The sequence below is a fragment of the Gopherus evgoodei genome, unplaced genomic scaffold (genome assembly GCF_007399415.2).
Source record: "Gopherus evgoodei ecotype Sinaloan lineage unplaced genomic scaffold, rGopEvg1_v1.p scaffold_34_arrow_ctg1, whole genome shotgun sequence".
NCBI classification, from domain to species: Eukaryota; Metazoa; Chordata; order Testudines; family Testudinidae; genus Gopherus; species Gopherus evgoodei.
The window spans coordinates 3,947,848-3,966,357 of NW_022060016.1; the positions used below are offsets into that span (position 1 = coordinate 3,947,848).

Consider the following 18,510-nt stretch of genomic DNA (forward strand, 5'->3'; position numbering starts at 1 on the left):
TCCTGCTGACACCAGTGGAGTTAATCCGGATTCACACCTAGGTCAATGAATGGAGTTAATCTGGATTCACACCTCAGTCAGTAAGAGGGAAATCAGTCCTGCTGACCCCAGTGGAGTTAATCCGGATTCACACTTGAGTCAGTAAGAGGGGAATCAGTCCTGCTGACACCAGTGGAGTTAATCCGGATTCACACCTGGGTCAATGAATGGAGTTAATCTGGATTCACACCTGGGTCGGTGAGAGAGGAATCAATCTCGTTGACACCAGTGGAATTATTCCAGATTTACACCTGAGTGAGTGACAGGGGAGCCAAGTTCGCCACAGATGGTCTTTCCTTGAAAACTCCAGAGCAGGGTTCACAAAATGATGCTGGTTGAAAAATTTAAGTTATGAAGAAACTGAGGAGTGTGTGGAGGGGGGTTTGGCAGAAAAAGGCTTTTTTGACCAAATGGAAATTTTCATTGATCGCATCCAGGTTTGCCAGAATTTTTTTGTTTCTTGTAAACAAATGAATGGACGTGACAGGCCGGCCTACTGCAGCCTGTCTCCACTAGGCCAACAGGTGTGTTCTGCCTGCTGCTTTACCTAACACAAGGTAACATCACACACCGCTTATCCAGGACTCCTCCAGTTTGCCCTACTGTGCTAGGGAGTCTCATCTGTATGGGAACCGATAGGACCATGCTCCTGCTTGAAATGGTTCCCTGGATGAGACGCCAAACAGACATTAATGATACCTGAGATCATTAAAAGGGGAAATCAGTTAAAATCCAGTTCGCTTGCCTTCATTTCCCCTTCACTTTTTACTGTGTCATTAGCACTTTCCATACCAAAGTTTCATTCCTACCTACACCTGTCACCTATAGAAGACCCATTTGTGCTCAGTTGCTACTTCGATTCCAAAGACACCAGCCTTCTAAAACCTACCACCCCTGGCGTGAAGCTGTCTGCCATTTTGCCCCCAGTGACAGGGTTCCCCATCTTTTATTTCACCAGGCCATTGATATTGGAGGATCAGGCCTTTTTCAAAAAGGAATTATCACACACACATGGCAGTGATTGATCAGCTGAGCCTTTCCCATGGCAACAGCGTGTTTATGGTCAGTTTCACCTTCAAGGTCCTTATTACTGCACAAGATGGGTGTCCGGCACTCCAGGGGATGGGTATTTTCACTCCCGGGGATAGGTGTCCAGAACTCAATGGATGAGTGTTGTCACTCCACAGAATGGGTATCTGGCATTCCAGGGGATGGGTGTCAGGCACTCCCAGGGGATGGGTGGCAGGCACTCCAGGAGATGGGTGTCAGGCACTCCCAGGGGATGGGTGGCAGGCACTCCAGGAGATGGGTGGCAGGCACTCCCAGGGGATGGGTGGCAGGCTCTCCAGGAGATGGGTGTCAGGCACTCCCAGGGATGGGTGGCAGGCACTCCAGGAGATGGGTGTCAGGCACTCCCAGGGATGGGTGTCAGGCACTCCAGGGGATGGGTGTCAGGCACTCCCAGGGATGGATGTCAGGCACTCTAGGTGATGGATGTTGTCACTCCCAGGGATGGGTGTCAGGCACTCCCAGGGATGGGTGTCAGGCACTCCAGGAGATGGGTGTCAGGCACTCCCAGGGGATGGGTGTCAGGCACTCCAGGAGATGGTTGTTGTCACTCCAGGGGATGGGTGTCAGGCACTCCAGGAGATGGGTGTCAGGCACTCCCAGGGATGGGTGTCAGGCACTCCAGGAGATGGGTGTCAGGCACTCCCAGGGGATGGGTGTCAGGCACTCCAGGAGATGGTTGTTGTCACTCCAGGGGATGTGTGTTGTCACTCCAGGGATGGGTGTCAGGCACTCCCAGGGATGGGTGTCAGGCACTCCAGGAGATGGGTGTCAGGTACTCTAGGTGATGGATGTTGTCACTGCCAGGGATGGGTGTCCGGCACTCCCAGGGGATAGGTGTTGTCACTCCAGGAGATGGGTGTCAGGCACTCCCAGGGGATGGGTGTCAGGCACTCCAGGGGATGGGTGTCAGGGACTCCCAGGGGATGGGTGCTGTCAGTTCAGGGATGGCTGTTGTCAATCCAGGGGATGGCTGTTTTAAGGTACATCAGTTTTAAGACATTGGTTTTTCACAGGTTTTGGTTTCTTGGTTTTTTTTTTCTTGTTCTTTTGTTTTTAAATTGTGGCAATATTTCCTACTAGGCTCAGATTATATAAACAACATTAAAGTTTGCTGGCATGTATTTTATCAGAGCCCCCGAATTAGAGAAAGAGCTTGGGGAGGCACTGGGCAGCCAGCCAGAGAGATAGACCTGAAGAAGACCTTGAAAACTTCTCTCTCTCATGAACAGAAGAGGGTCAAATAAAATACATTTCTTCACCCACCTTGTGTGTCTAATATCCTGGGACCAACATGGCTACAGCAACACTGTGTAGATAGCTCGATGTGGAGTGTATAGGGCTGGATAGATAGATTGGGGTGTTTGGGGATAGACCGATGGACTGATAGATTCATAGATAGAGATGTGTATAGCAATAGATGAGTGAGTACGAAGGGACAGATCAATCGACAGATAGATTGATAGGTGTCTGTGGGGATGGATAGATGGATCGGGGACTAGGGGGACAGGCAGGTGTAGGAAGGGATAGATCAATGGATAGATAGATAGAGGGGTGTTATGGGGATAGACAGACAGATAGATAGATAGATGTGGTGTATGGGGATAGATAGATGAGATGTATGGGGATAGATAGATAGACAGATAGAGGGGTGTTATGGGGATAGATAGATAGATAGATAGATAGATAGATATGGTGTATGGGGATAGATAGATAGATTGATAGATAGATAGATGTGGTGTATGGGGATAGATAGATAGATAGATAGATAGATAGATAGATAGATAGATAGATAGATAGATAGAGGGGGTGTATGGGGATAGATAGACAGAGAGATAGATAGATTAGTGTGGGGCCAGGCAGATGTGTAGGAAGGGACAGATGGATAGATGGGGTGGATGGGGATGTATAGATGGATCAGGGTGTGTGGGGCCAGGCAGATGTGTAGGGATGGATGGATGGATGGATAGATAGGGGTGTATGGTGAGGGATCGGGGTGAGTGGGGGCAGATAGATGTGTAGGGAGGTATAGATGGATGGATAGATGGGGATGTGGGAGGATGGCTAGCTGGATGGGGATGTGGGGGGGCAGGCAGGTGGTTAGGGAGGGACAGATTGATAGATGAATGGACAGCTGGATTGAGGTGTATGGGGCCAGGCAGATGTTTAGGGGGGGATTGATCAATGGATGGATGGATAGTTGGCAGTGTATGAGGAGGGATAGATGGATCAGAGTGTGTGGGGGAGGACAGGTGGGTTGGGAGGGACAGCTGAATGGATGGATAGTTGGGGTGAATGGGGATGGGTGGATAGATCGGGGTATGTGCATGCAGACAGGTGGGTAGGAAGGGGCAGATGGATGGATGGATATATGGGGGTGTATGGGGATGGATGGATGGATCGGGATGTGTGGGGACAGATCGGGGTGAGTGGGGGCAAACAGGTGGGTAGGGAGGAGCAGATGGATGGGTGGATGGGGATGGGTGGATGGATGGATGGAAGGGGGTATATGGAGATGGATCAGGGTGAGTGGGGGCAGACAGGTGTGAGGGGAGGGACAGATGGGTGGAAAGGAGCATATGGGAATGGATAAGGCTGAGCAAGGGCAGACAGGTGTGAGGGGAGGGGCAGATGGATGGATAGATGGGGTATATGGGGATGGATCAGGGTGTGGGGGGGCAGACAGGTGGGTAGGGAGGGGCAGATGGATGGATAGATGGGGTATATGGAGATGGATCGGGGTGAGTGAGGGCAGATAGGTGTGAGGGGAGGGGCAGATGGATGGATAGATGGGGTATATGGGGATGGATCAGGATGAGTGGGGGCACACAGGTGGGTAGGGGGCAGATGGATGGATATATGGGGGTATATGGGGATGGATCAGGGTGAGTGAGGGCAGACAGGTGTGTGGGGACGGACAGATGGATGGCTAGATGGGGATATATGAGGATGGATGGGGTGTGTGGGGGCAGACAGGTGGCTAGGGAGGGGCAGATGGATGGATAGATGGGGGTCTATGGGGATGGATCGGGGTGAGTAGAGGCAGACAAGTGGGTAGGGAGGGGCAGATGGATGGATAGATGGGGGTCTATAGGGATGGATCGGGGTGAGTGGAGGCAGACAAGTGGGTAGGGAGGGGCAGATGGATTGATGGGGGTCTATGGGGATGGATCGGGGTGAGTGGAGGCAGACAGGTGGGTAGGGAGGGGCAGATGGATTGATAGACGGGGGTCTATGGGGATGGATCGGGGTGAGTGGAGGCAGACAGGTGGGTAGGGAGGGGCAGATGGATGGATAGATGGGGGTCTATGGGGATGGATCAGGGTGAGTGGAGGCAGACAGGTGGGTAGGGGGGGCAGATGGATGGATAGATGGGGGTCTATGAGGATGGATCAGGGTGAGTGGAGGCAGACAGGTGCGTAGGGAGGGACAGATGGATGGATAGATGGGCGTCTATGAGGATGGATCGGGCTGTGTGGGGCAGACAGGTGTGTGGGGGGGGCAGATAGGTCTATTGGGGAGGGAGTGTAGCGGGATAGACAGATGACAGTAGCCCAGGCCCAAATCCACCCCCTTCTTGCCCCCCTCTGCCAGCCCCGCCTCCACCCCTGACACGTCCCCCCACCTGCCCCACAGCTCCCGGGCTGGCAGCCAATGTGCTGGGGGCGGGGGAAGGCGCGGGGCGTCGCTCCGACGTCAGGGCTGGGCTGGGCCGAGCCGGCAGCTGGGGCGAGGATGCTGCACTGGGGACCGGCGGCCGCGCTCTCCGCCTCGGGCTGCAGCGATCGCGGGAGGCTTTAGCCCTTCGCCTGTGCCCGCGGCCGGCCCCGCCGCCCCAGCTCCCGCCAGAGCCGCTCAACCCTTCCACCGCCTTTCCCCCCACCTCTCCCCGAGGGGCAGCCCGCGGAGCCCTTCTGCCTGGGGGGAGCGCAGGATCCTTTGCGCCTCCATCCCTCTCTTCCTGCCTCCTTTGTGCTCGTTCCTCCCCAAGCCCCCGCCACCCGCCCCCGTGGGGGGCGAGAGGGAAGCGGGGGGGGGAGGGCCTGGTATCACCCCCCTGAGCCCGGCTGCTCGAGCTGCCCTCCTTTGTCAATTGCATCTGGAGGCTCCCCTCCCCCAGGGCACCCCCCTGTGACCCCCTCAGCCCCCCCACCTGTGCCCCTCTCTTCCCCCTCTGCCCCCCACTCCGTGAAGCCCTAGGCTCTACCCCCCGCCCGTGCACCCCTCTGCCCCCCACTCCGTGAAGCCCTAGGCTCTGCCCCACGCCCGTGCACCCCTCTGCCCCCCACTCCGTGAAGCCCTAGGCTCTGCCCCACGCCCGTGCACCCCTCTGTCCTCCACTCCGTGCACCCCCCTTTGTCCCCACCCCGTGCACCCCTCTGTCCCTACCTCAGTGCACCCCCCATCCTGTGCAGCCCTCCTCCCCCTCCCTTCTCTACTCCCCCCCCCTCGCCTGTGCATCTTCCTCTTCCTCCTCCTCCTCCTGGCGAGGCGGCCGGATCCCGAGCAGGAGGTGGGAGATTCGCCCTGAGGATGAAGATGATGGCAGGCGGCTCGGTGCACCAGAACGGCATCTTCTCGGCCTCCCACCAGCAACCCCAGCAGCCGCCGCCCCCCCACATGGAATCGGACCCCCCCGACTCCAGGAAGAGGCCTCTGGAGACCCCCACCGAGGCCATCAGCACCAAGCGCAGCAACACAGGAGGTGAGCGGGGGGGGGGGGAGGCGGGAGTCTGCAGCACCCCACTTCCCACTGCAGGGACCTGTGCTGCCAGGGCAGATTCTCCATCCCCCCCCGAAAGCCAGCCTGCCCCCTCCCGTTCCACCCCCAACCCCCGCCCCAAGGACAGGGGTCTCCTACTCCACCCACCCGTTCTGCATGCCAACCCGATCTACCCCCCAACTATTCCCTTCCCTGCTTCCAGCCCACCCACCTGGAGAGGGGATCCCCACCCCCCATCCCACTCCCTCCCCTGATGGTGATCCCCTCATCCTGCCCCCTCCCACAGATGGGGATGTGCCCCATCCTGCCTCCCACAGATGGGGATCCCACCACCATCCTGCCCTCCACCCCACATATGGAGATTTCCTCTCCATATTGCCCGCCTCCCCACTCCAAGGATAGACAATTCCCCCCCATCCTGCCCCCCACCCTATAGATGGGGAACCCACCTCTCCATCCTGCCCCCTCACCCCATGGATGGAAATTTCCCTTCCATCCTCCCCTCCCTCCAAAGCCCCCCTGCATCTAGGATGTAAACCCTATTGCTTGGATTCCCCACCTGGGACTGACACCCCCCCCATCACACAATCCTAGTGTTAAAAAATCATAATCCGATTGCTGTGAAACGCTGGGCACTGGCAAGCATCTGCAGCCTTTGGCCAGGGGGCATGGGGGGATGTAAAATCCCAGCCCTCTCCTCCCTTTTCCCTGTGTGCCTCCCCACACACACCAAAAATAATCTCAACAGACATATCTATAGCCAGCTGCAGTGTCAAAATGGAGGCGAGAATAACTGTCCATTTGATAGCTGCTTGGTGGGGGAAGACGGGAGGGGGGTGGGTGACACACAAACACACACGCAGGATGGCAAAGCTGTCACCTCTTCCCAGCCTTTGCTGGAGGATGTGAAGGGGGCAGAGGGCAGGAAGGAAGCGGCGTGGATGCCGGCAGAGGGCGAGGGAGGGTGGCAGCTGGGGTATTTGAAAGACACTGCGTGCGTGGGGCGGGGGAAGGCTCGGCAAACAATACGGCTACATCGAGAACCTTGCAAAGGGCCAAGATGCTGGAGCTTTCTGTCTTCCCCCACGAGGGCCAGAATGCAAACAGTAAGCGGCCCGGCCGCATTCGGCGCGCCACTAGCCCCATGTGAACAGGCCCTCTCTCCAAAGCCGCTCGGATCCCTGTTTTCCGAAGCGAAGGAGGAAACTGGCGGGGGCTGAAATCCTCCACACCAGGTGGAGGATGGCACTGAAATTTCAGGCACTGGGTCGGTGCCGAGGGCCACCACTCTGGGTCTCGGCCTCGGCATGTCCTTGTGGCCCGGGATGGTGCCGATGTGCGTGTGTGAATTGGCCGCCGCGCTCGCCCACCATCACCCTCATGATGTAATTAACATTTAGAGCTGTTTGCATTTGGCCTTTTGGCGAGGAACGATAAATAGTCCAGCTGAACGCAGATTCCTCCAGGGAATCGGCCCGGCGGATTATCATCGCTGTACTGATGGGGCTAATGTACCGGCAGGGAGGAGATTTCCAAAAGTGAGGCATAAATTAGAGCGATAAAAGACCAGACACCGGGATAAAAGAACTGGGGCATCTTAGCTCCGTGGGAAGGGCTGGAATGACTGGCCGTGGGGCTGAGGGAAATGACACTGAAGCAAGGATCTGGGCTATTACCCGGATATTTGGCCGTTGGTTTTTTGGTCCTGGTTGCATTTTGTGGCGTCTCTGTTTTTTCATCGAGGACGGACGTGGGGGGATCAGATTGATCTCGGCGGTGCTGAGGTGTGTGTGTGGGGATCTCTGATTGGGGGCTGTGATGAAGAGACGGGTCGGGTTGTTGGAATCCGGCCTGCGTTGGCAAAAGGAGGCTGGTTGCCAGGGCAATGCGCAAGAGCAGATGTGTGGCGAGGGGGAGGGATCCCGGTCAAAGCTCCAAGCCAGCTGGGGTGGGGGATGCAAGGGGCGCTGGGGAGTCCTAGGTCTGAGTGGGAAAAGATCGGGGGTAGGGGAGAGTGGAAATGGGGTGGGGTTTGATGTTGTAGAGCCCCGACCTGTTTGAGGAGAGGAGTCCCCTGCAAACCCAGGCTCCATCTTAGCTGAACCCCTCAAAGCTCCTGGTCCAAGCTGCTGCCAGGGGATGGGGCAGCAGGATGCCCTCTGGCCTGAGGGTCCTTCCTCTCGGCAGGGAGGGCCAGTGTGGCTGTCTCTCACTGGCAGCCCCCTTGCCTGCTGGGGAAGGGATCTTGGCCTGGTTTGCAGCGAGGTGGTGGGTTCGGCTGGTGACCCTGGGCAAGGAGGACCGAAGCCAAGGGCAGGAAGGTGAGCGAGGCTGGCACGGGGCCCTGGAGCCAGGCTGGAGCAAGGATCCCCCAGCCCAGTTGGGATCAGCCACAGCTCCTGGTTCCCATCCCCCGGGCCTGAGACCAGCTCAGCCCACAGAACCATCATCAAAGGCAGCCTTGCGCTTGGGTCCATCCAGACTGGCTGGGGGGTCCATGGGGCCCAGCTGGGCCATGCTTTCCAGTGATGCACTTGGGGAATTTCCCAAAAGTCTTTGCTTTAGGGCCCAGCCCAGCAGCAAGACTGGTCTGACTGCTCCCCCCAGGATGGGCTGGGCGGTTTCCCTCAGCCCACACAGTGTGGGCAGCGGTGCTGGGCACTGGAAGGGTGGCAGGATTCCTGGCGTGCACTGGCACAGCAATGGTGGCACAGGCCTCCAGAAGGGGGTTGATGTATAACATGGACAGAGCCAGGTCTGGGTCTGCCTGTCAGTCCCAGCAGATAGCAGTGAGTCAGGGGGACCCTCTGGTGGGGATTTGTAGGGCTGTGATCTCAGTCACTGTGTGTCTGGCTGGGCAGCACCTGGTGTGACAGGGCCCTGATCTCGGTCACTGTGTGTCTGGGCAGCACCTGGCATGACAATGCCCTGATCTTGGTCACTGTGTGTCTGGGCAGCAACCGGCCCAATTGGGCCCTGATCTCACTCACTGTGTGTCTGGGCAGCGCCTGGCATGGCAGGCCCCTGATCTCAGTTCCTGCAAGGCTGCTGGAACAATTTATATAGTGGGTGTGCTGAGAGCCATTGAACCAAACTATAAACCCTGGATATAATGGAAAGCACTTCAAGCCTGGGCATGCAGCAGCACCCCCAGCACCCCTGGTTCCAGCTCCTGTGGGTTACTGTGTGTCTGGGCAGTGCCTGACACTAGGGGCCCCGAGCCCTAGGAGCTCCTGTAACAGCCCTATTAATGAGCAGAAACCTCAGCCCGCCTCCCCACACACCCATGCACTTCACCCCGTGTAAACGGAATGTGATGTCTTTGCCTAAAACAAATTGAGGGAGGCTGAAAAATACAGGGGTGCCCGACCACCTGCACAGTGGCAGGGAATAGGACCCAGGAGTCCTCACTCCTAGTCCTCCTGCTCTAACCACTGGCCCCAACTCCCCTCTCAGGGCTGGGAGTAGGCCCAGGAGTCCTGACCTGAAAGTTCCTTCTTGGGATGTACCTTGCACACCCAGAGGGGTGCGGGCCCATGCCTTAAAGGGACAGTGGCCCTAATGTGGCTCCCGTGCCTCCATCCTGCCTCTGGGACTAAGCGTTGGGTTTCTTAAAGCCTCTGTGCTGAGCGGTGGTTCTGAGGTCCGCTCCCTCCAACTAGGCCGGTGTCAGTGCTCTCCACAGGCGAGGGCTGGCACCCAGCAATATTGACCTAGGATCCTTGACTTGACATAGCAGAACCCCAGTCAGGAGGCCCCTAAATCCTGGGGGAGGGGCGGATTCAGGTTAAAATCTCCCAGGGATCAGGGTGCCCCTTGACACAGAGTGGGGGGTCCCAGTCGGTGGCCAGGGCTCTGGCAGAGGCAGATGCTCCGCGAGGATTGGCTTGGAATCCATTGCCTCCTGTAATGACTTAACTGGCCTAATCTACCCCAGAGGTGCCTCTTTAAGTGGATTTGGGCTGAGAAGCCTCCCCGTCAAGCCGGCTCTGTGGCAGCTCAGGGAGGCTTGAGCTGGAGATGTGCCAGCATTTCTGAGCGGTGCAGACATCTGCTGAGGGATGGGCGACATGAGATCTTGCACCTACACCCCCCGTATGGGCCCCAGAGTCCCAGCTCTGAGTGGTGTTCTGGACAGGGGCTGGCATAGGCCCTGCTGGTGGCTGGGAGACAGGTGATCGCAGCCTTACAGGTATCCGGGGCTGGGTGGAAGGGCCAGGGCATTTCCTGCTACTTCCAAGTGACAGAACTAGGAGGCACCTAGCTTATAAGGGGAAAAAATCAGGGTGACGTCAGGGCAGTGGTCTACTATGGAGGTGGATGGCGGAGTATCCAAAACACAAGACCTGGTAGTAACAGGGGACTTTAACTACCCAGACCTCGGCCGGGAAAGTCACACAGCAAACCTCAAACTCTCCAATAAGTTATTGGACTGTACTGGGGACAGTGTCTTGTTTCAGAGAGTGGAGGATGTAACTGGAGGGCAGCTGTTGGATTCTGACAGACAAAGTAGCAAATCTGAAGGTGGAAGACAACTTGGATGAAAGTGTCTGTGAAATGATAGATTTCATGATTCCAAGGAAGGCAAGGAGTGAGTGAGAATAAGGATGGTAGACTTCCAAAAAATATTTCTTAACAACCTCAGAGAGCTGGTAGGTGAGGTCCCTTGGGAAGGAAAACTAAGGGGTGAAAGAGGTCAGGACAGCTGGTGGCTGCTCAATGAGACAATAGTAGACGCACGACTGCCAACTGCAAAGGAAAGCTAGGAAGAACAGTAAGAGGTCAGTATGGCTCCATCAGGAGCACTTTAATGCCCCAGAAATCAAAAAGGAATCCTACAGGAAGTGGAAACGTGGCCAGATTGCTAAGGAGGAGTACAAAAGAACAGCACAATCATGCAGGGACAAACTCAGGACGGCTAAGGGACAAAATGAGTATCTTCTAGCAAGGGAAGTCAGCAGCATAAGAAGAAGGTCTTTAAATGCATTAGGGGCAAGAGAAAGCCGAAGGAAAGTGCAGGTCCTCTGCACAGAGAAGAAGGAGAGCCAGTAATGGACAACATCAAGAAGGGAGAGGTGTTTAATGCCTATTTTGCTTCAACTTTCACTAAAAAGGTTAACGGCGACCACAAGATACTCAGCACAATTAACAGTAACAAGCAAGGGGGGGGGGGGAAGGAATTCCAGCCACAACAGAGAAAGAACAGGTTAAGAATATTGGAATAAGGTAGATGAATCCAAGCTGGCAGGGTCTGATGAAATTCACCCGAGGATACTTAAGGAACTAGCTGAAGCTGAATCTCAGAACCCGTTAGCAATTATCTCGGAGTTTTCACAGAGAACGGGTGAAGTCCCAAAGGGCTGGAGAATAGCAAACATAGAACCTAGCTTTAAAAGAGGGAACAAAGGGGACCCGAGGAATTATAGACCAGACTAGCTTTGACACTGGGAAAGCTACTGCAGCCAATTTATTAAACAATCATGTTGTTCAAACCTGGAGGACAACAGGGTTAGAAGGAATAGCCAGTATGAACTAATCTGCCAAACAAATATAATTTTCTTCTTTGATAGGGTTACGGGCCTAGTGGATGGGGGAAGCAGCGGGAACCCTGGGTCAGAGCAAGTCTAGGGGGGCCCTCCCCTCTCCTTTTGCCTATCGTCCCGCCCCTTCTGCCTGCAGCCCCACCCATGGCCCCACCCCATTCTGCCCCTTCCCTCCACAGTCCCACCCCTGTTCCACGCATGATCCTGCCCCATTCTGCACCCCCACTACAAACTCATTTGCTCCTTTTTGCCACCACAAGATCAGAGAAGCTCTGTCCCCGCCGCCATGGCCCCAGCCACAGCAGGGAGCGAGAGCTTCTCCAGTCCCGGGGCTGCCGCTGGGTCCGGCCACTGGGGCTTTGCCCAGTGCTTCTGCCAGGAAGTGGGATCAGGGCACTAGGGCTTCCCCTGCCCCAACCGCCTGGCGCTTCTACTGGGGAGCAGAGTCGAGGTGTGAGGGCCTCCCCCCCCATGCCCTTCTGCTGAGGAGTGGGGGCAGGGCGCAGGGACTTCCCCTGTCCCTCCCTGCCTGCCTGGTGCTGCTACCAGAGTCGTGGCATGGGGACTTCCCCTGCCCCGCCTCATCCACCCAGTGCTTCTGCCGGGAGGAGAGGGGTCAGGGCCAGGGGCTTCCCCCACCTGCCTGGTGCTTCTTCTGGGCCTCCGGGCCTCCGCTGGCCAGCGGTGGATTTTTTGCCAGGGCCCCCGAATTGGCCAGGGCCCCTGGGCATGGGCCCCATCAGCCCAAGGCTAATCCACCACTGGATATATCTTGGTTTTAGAATGGATTTTGACACACTCCCTTCACAGCATTCTCATGAGCAAAGTAGGGAAAGGTGGCTCTAGATGAAATGACTGTGAGGTGGGTGCGCAGCTGGTTAAAGGATCGTACTCAAAAAGCAGCTATCAGTGGTTCGCTGTCCAACCGGGAAGGCATCTGGGGGGTCAGTTCTCGGTCCGGTCTGGTACGAGTCAATATTTTCATGACTGACTTGGATAATGGAGCGGAGAGGATGCTTATAAAGTTTGCAGATGACACTAAGCTGTGGGGGAGTGGGGTTGCAAGCATTTCAGGGAAGGGCAGGCTGGGTGGGGGGACAGGATTAGAATTCAAAACGACCTTGATAAATAGGAGAATTGGTCTGAAATGAACAAGATGAAATTCAATCCAAACAAGTGCAAAGTACTGCACTGGGGAAGGAAAAATCGAATGCACAGATACAAAGAGGGGGTCTAACGGGCTAGGCGAAAGCGCTGCTGGAAAAGAGCTGGGGTGATGGTGGATCACGAATTGAATATGAGCCAATGAAGTGACACAGCTGCGAAAAGGGCTGATATCATTCTGGGGGCATTAACAGGAGTGTCCCGCTCTGCTCGGCACTGGGGAGGCCTCAGCTGGAGTCCCGTGTCCAATTCAGGGAGAATGTAGATAAACTGGAGCGAGTCCAAAGGAGAGACAGGGCCAGGAGAACTCTCTGGGCGAGCGGGCAACTCAACGGCAGAAGAAATTCAGTGTCGATAAATGCAAAGTGATGCACATGGGAAAACTTAATCCCAACTCTGCATACAAAATGATGGGGTCTAAATTAGCTGTTACCACTCGAGAAAGAGATCTTGGTGTCATCGTGGGTAGTTCTCCGAAAACATCCACTCAACGTGCAGGGGCAGTCAAAAACGCAAACACAATGTTGGGAACCATCAGGAAAGGGATAGATAACAAGAAAGCAAATATCACAACGCCGCCATATAAATCCACGGTACACCCACATCTTAAATCCTGCGGGCAGTTCTGTTCAGCCCATCTCAAAAACAATATATTAGAATTGGAAAAGGTTCAGAGAAGGGCAACAAAAGTGATTAAGGGTATGGAACCGATTCCATAGGAGGAGAGATTAGAAAGACGGGGACAGTTCAGCCTGGAAGAGAAAAGACTAAGGGGGCATATGATGGAGGTCTATGAAATCATGACTGGTGTGGAGAAAGTGAATAAGGAAGGGTTATTTACTCCTTCTCATAACACAAGAACCAGGGGTCACCCAGTTATATTGATAGGCAGCAGGTTTTAAACAAACAAAAGGAAGTATCTCTTCATACAACACAGAGTCAACCTGTGGAACTCCTTGCCAGGAGATGTTGTGACAGGCAAAACTATAACAGGGTTCAGAAAGGAATGAGATAAATTAATGGAGGATGGGACCATCAATGGCTATTAGCCAAGATGGTCAGAGGATGCAACCCCATGCTCTGGGTGTCCTTAAGCCTCTGGCTGCTGGAACTGGGCAACAAGGGATGGATCACTCAGTAATTGCCGTGGTCTGTTCATTCCCTCTGCAGCACCTGGCACTGGTCACTGTCAGAGACAGGACACTGGGCTACATGGCCCATTGGTCTGGCCCTGTATGGCTGTTCTTATGTTCTAACTGGAGGCTCAAGGAGGCTAAGAGAACAACAGAGCTTTGACCTGCCAGCTTGTAGCACGTGTCTCTGTCCATCTCTTTGTCCATCAGTCCTTCCCTCCCTCTGTCTGTTGAACTCCCTGCTACTGGATGCAGTTGGGGCCAGGAGTGCAGCAGGATTCCAGATGCTGACCTGGATAATGGGAACAGCCCGGGTTAGGTTAGTTGGGGAAAAGCCCCTTCCTCTTCCCAGGCCATGAGCTCTGGGTTCAGGTTATCTCACAATTGTCTGCCAGGGGGTTACTCCCTCAGCTGCAGGTGGTGGCCACTGTGGGAGATGGGACGACAAGCTAGATGGGCCTGTGGTGGGATATTGACTCCTGTGCTCCCTGCCAGTCCATTGCAGCTTTCAGTGGCTGCACTGGCATGGCCGATCCCCAGACATCACACTACTGTTGTGGGGTGAGGGGCACCCCGCCACTCACTCTTTGTGTGGGGTGAGGCCTGGAATAAGCTCTGGGCCTGGACAGCCCAGACTTTAGCTGGAGTGTGGACCTCAGCTCCAAAGAGATGGCTTGGTGGGCTGCGCCGCACCTCCTCCTGTTGGTGGCCTCATGGCCATGCCTCCCCTCTGATTGATAATCAGCTTCACACCCCAGAGTCAGCCACAGCTGTGACTGATGTAACCCAGCAACCAAGCACGTGCCACGCCCCCCTCTTCTACTGGACAATCTGTATAACAACCCGCTTCTGCTACCAGTTGTGGAGTGACTCCCTTAGCTGAAGTGGCAGAGGGCCGTGTTGTGGTCCCTGAATCCGAAGCCTGCTGATGACTCGGAGGGGGAGAGGGGGTCATTATGCTAACCTGGAATAGTAATGAGGAAATTGTTTAACGAGTAGCTGGGATGATGGGTTCTTACTCAGCACCATGGGAGCAGCCCATTCTGCATGGACCATCAGATCTGGGAGCTGCTGGTCCAGGCTAGAGGGGAGGAGGCCCCAGGCAGATTGGGGGACAATGGCTTTAGCTGTGGGACTGATGGGCCTCGTTAACTAGGAGAGCACCAGGCCGGCCACTCTGGGACTGCTTGTCCTAGGCCTCAAAGCTCAGCGAGGCCAAGCTCTGGGACAGTGCTAGCCAATTGGATTGCGCAGGCAGAGGCTGCATCCTGATTGAGTCCCCAGCAGCTAATAACAGAGTTACGTGAAGTCAAGTAGCAAAATATACAGATTTCTGCATCCTGATTGGCTCATCAGATGTCTCATAAAAATACACACATGCAATATATGCACAATATATCACACATGCACTCAATACACATGTATGCTGTCACACGCAATAGACACTCAATACACACACAAACTCAATAGACACATATACACTCACATGCAATGCACACTCAATACACACAGAAACTCAATACACACGTATACAATTACATGCAATATACACTCAACACACACAATGCACATTCGATACACACATTTATAAACACACGCAATATACACTCAAAACACACAGCACACTCACATACAATGTATACTCAATACACGCACACACTCAATACACATACATACAATATGCACAATACACACATATCCACTCCCATGCAATGTATACTCAGTACACACACACACAAGCCATACACACGTATACAACCACGTGCAATACACATTCAAGCCATACACACGTATACAACCACGGGCAATACACATTCACTACATATTCAATTCACAAATACAATCGCATGCAATATACAGTCGGTACACACAATACAATCACATGCAATATATGCAGTCACACACTCAATAAACACACATGCACACTCAACACACACTCAATACATATGTGCACCCGTGAACTGAAGACACACATGCAGTATCCACACGGGCTGTAATTTCCCTGTGGGATTTCCATGGCCAGTTCTTGGCACCATTAACCTTGAGCGAGGAGAGTAACCTCACGACAGTGACTAGGAATCGAAAACTCAAATCCCTAAGCCGCTTTGCAGAACGTGAACGCTGGCTGCCATGATGCCTGTGGCCCCCTGCGGGTGGATGGATTGCACTCCGCGTTAGCAGTGACAGAGGCAGAATGGGAGCTAATGGCTGCAGCAGACGTGAGGGAAATTCACACCGGAAATACGCGGCACACTTTACCCAGGCAAGGGAATTAACTTGTATACTGCAGACCCAGGGACAAGGGGATTTCTCCGTCGCTTGGAGGCTGGGTGTCTCTTTCTAAAATCTCTGCTCTAGCTCGACCACCAGGAATCACTGGGTGGATTCTATGGCCTGCATAATGCAAGAGGTCAGATGAGATTATCCAAATTAGTGGTTCTCAACCAGGGGTACACATACGCCTGGGGGTACGCAGAGGTCTTCCAGAGGGTATATCAACTCATCTAGATATTTGCCTAGTTTCACAACAGGCTACATAAAAAGCACTAGCAAAATCAGTACCAACTGAAATATCAGACAGACAATGACTGGTTTATCCCGCTGTATGTACTGTACACTGAAATGTAAGTACAATATTTATATTCCAATTGATTTATTTTATAATTACATGGTAAAAATGAGAAAGTAGGCAATTGGTCAATTCTAGTGTGACTGTGACACTTTTGGATTTATATATTCTGATTTTGTAAGCAAGTTGTTTTTAAGTAACTTGGGGGTACACCAGACAAATCAGACTCCTGAGGGGGTACAGTAGCCTGGAAAGGCTGAGAGCCACTGATCAAATAGTTACTTCTGGCCTCCAAACCTATAATTACACCTCCAATATCCATGTGTGGTATAAACGCATCATTTACACCCACTTGCTGCTGTGGCGAGAGTACATCTGTGCGAGTATTACACATCTCGTCACGCGCACGTGCATTGCACACGCAACCTACCAGAGGGTAGTGCAAAGCAGAGAGTCATTTGCACGTGGCCCCTCGGTCATTCGCCCCAGCACCAGCTGCCTCAGATCTGCAGCTATTTCAAAGAGCAGCATTCTGGGTGGGGGAGAAAGGCCACCATGGAGCCGCTCCACCTGAAATGTTCACGAGCACAATGGAGAGGCAGGGACTGTGTCCAGCGCTGTTCGAGACAGAGGAGTTCCCACTGGAGCAGGTGCAGAGCAGGGCTACTAGGCCGATCAGGGGACTGGCGAGCCAATCTCGCGAGAGAAGACTGAAAGAGCTGGGCTTGTTTAGCCTACAGTGCAGGCCGAGAGGGGATCCGATTACTCGCTAGAAACATATTGGGGTGGGGGCGGCTCGTCCAGTCCTGTGTCCTAAGTTCCGAGATAGTTTAGCTTTTTACTAGATGCCGATTTCATTTGATTCCCCCACGCCCAGCCCTCCACATCAGGCGAGAATTCTTCACCCTGCATCCTTCATTAAAGAGCTGTGCTGCTGGTGGGGAGGTGGGGCTGGTGTGTGTCCAGAGGCTGGGGTGATGGGCATAAAGGAACGAACTGAGTTGCCGCTGAAGGTTTCTGGGATGTGAGTAGCAATACAGACCCTCACCTTGTGCTTGAGTGGGGCATCACGGCTCATGCCCTGCCCCCAAAGTACCTATCCTGTGTGGCGTCAGCGGATCTCGCTGTTTCCCCCACCCTGAAGAAGACAATATCAGTGTGGGTGCAGAGCGGTTATTGAGGCAGTGTGAGCTAGTGGGTAGAGCACAGGACTGGTATGCAAGAGACCTGGTTTCTCCCAGGCCTGCTGGGAGATCTTAGGGAAGTCACGTCCCTCCCCCATGCCTCAGTTTCCCCATCTGTACTATAGAGACAAAGATGCTGCCCTCTTTTGTAAAGCATGTTGAGCTCTACTGAAGACAGAGCTAGGTATCATTAGTCTATAGCTGGGAGCATGCCCCTGCCCCACCTTCCCAATGAGTCGACAGCAGCACCTGTCTTTGTGACATGTTTGTACAGAACCGGGCTGAAATGCAACATGCTGGTTAAGTGCATGGGTGGGCATGTCTCCCACTAGTGGCCAGGTACCGCAACTGCAACAGCTTAGTGCCAGCTCCCTTAGCGTCAATTCTATTCTTATCCCGCACTAGTCACTGGGGGACCTGACCTTCCAGTCGCGCACTGAACGGTGTGACTGACGTCTGTCACGTGTGGTTTGTTCTCTCCCCAGGGGGTCCCTGGATAAGGCCCCGTGGTGATCTGTGTAATGCCTGAGCGATGGTTTTTCTTCTTAGCGGAGCAAGACACCCATTGCGCTGGGTGTTCTACAAATCCAGAAGAGGGCTGGGAGCCAGGACTCCAGGGCTGGGAGCCAGGAAGGGAGTGGTGTCCAGTGGTTAGAGCACTGGGGGCTGGGAGTCGGGACTCCTGGCCTAGGTTCTATTCCCAACTCTGGGAGGGGAGTCTAGTGATTAAAGCAGAGAAGGCTGGGAGTCAGGATGCCTGGGTTCTATCCCCAGCTCTAGTGCTGAGCTTGGACCAGTCCCTTCTTGGGCCTCAGTTTCCACTGCTGTGAAATGAGGGCAATGGAACTGTAGCTTTGTTGGAGAGTATTTTGAAACTGACAGATGAAAAACCTGGTTAAGAGCTAAGCACTGCTGGCATTATTACTCCAGCACTCCCCAGTAATGGCCTGATACGCTACAGGGTCAGGGTAGATGCTGCAGTATCCTTCCAGGGAATATTCAGTGGGCAGGTTTGGAAAAGTAGGGGGCCTCTAGAGGAGGTGTCTAGCCCCACAGAGCTCTGGTTGGGGGCTGATCTCCCCCCTCC

The 18,510-nt window shown here is 54.3% G+C and overlaps 1 protein-coding gene across 1 annotated transcript in view; it reads left to right on the plus strand.

Annotated features, from left to right (window-relative positions):
• Positions 1-5,358: 5,358 nt before the first annotated feature.
• NOVA2 (NOVA alternative splicing regulator 2) overlaps positions 5,359-18,510 on the plus strand; it is a 37,475-nt gene continuing 24,323 nt past the window's right edge. The window contains exon 1 of the mRNA XM_030544326.1: positions 5,359-5,812. Coding sequence (XP_030400186.1) covers positions 5,641-5,812 — 172 coding nt within the window. The 5' untranslated portion in view covers positions 5,359-5,640. The remainder of the gene's footprint in view (positions 5,813-18,510) is intronic.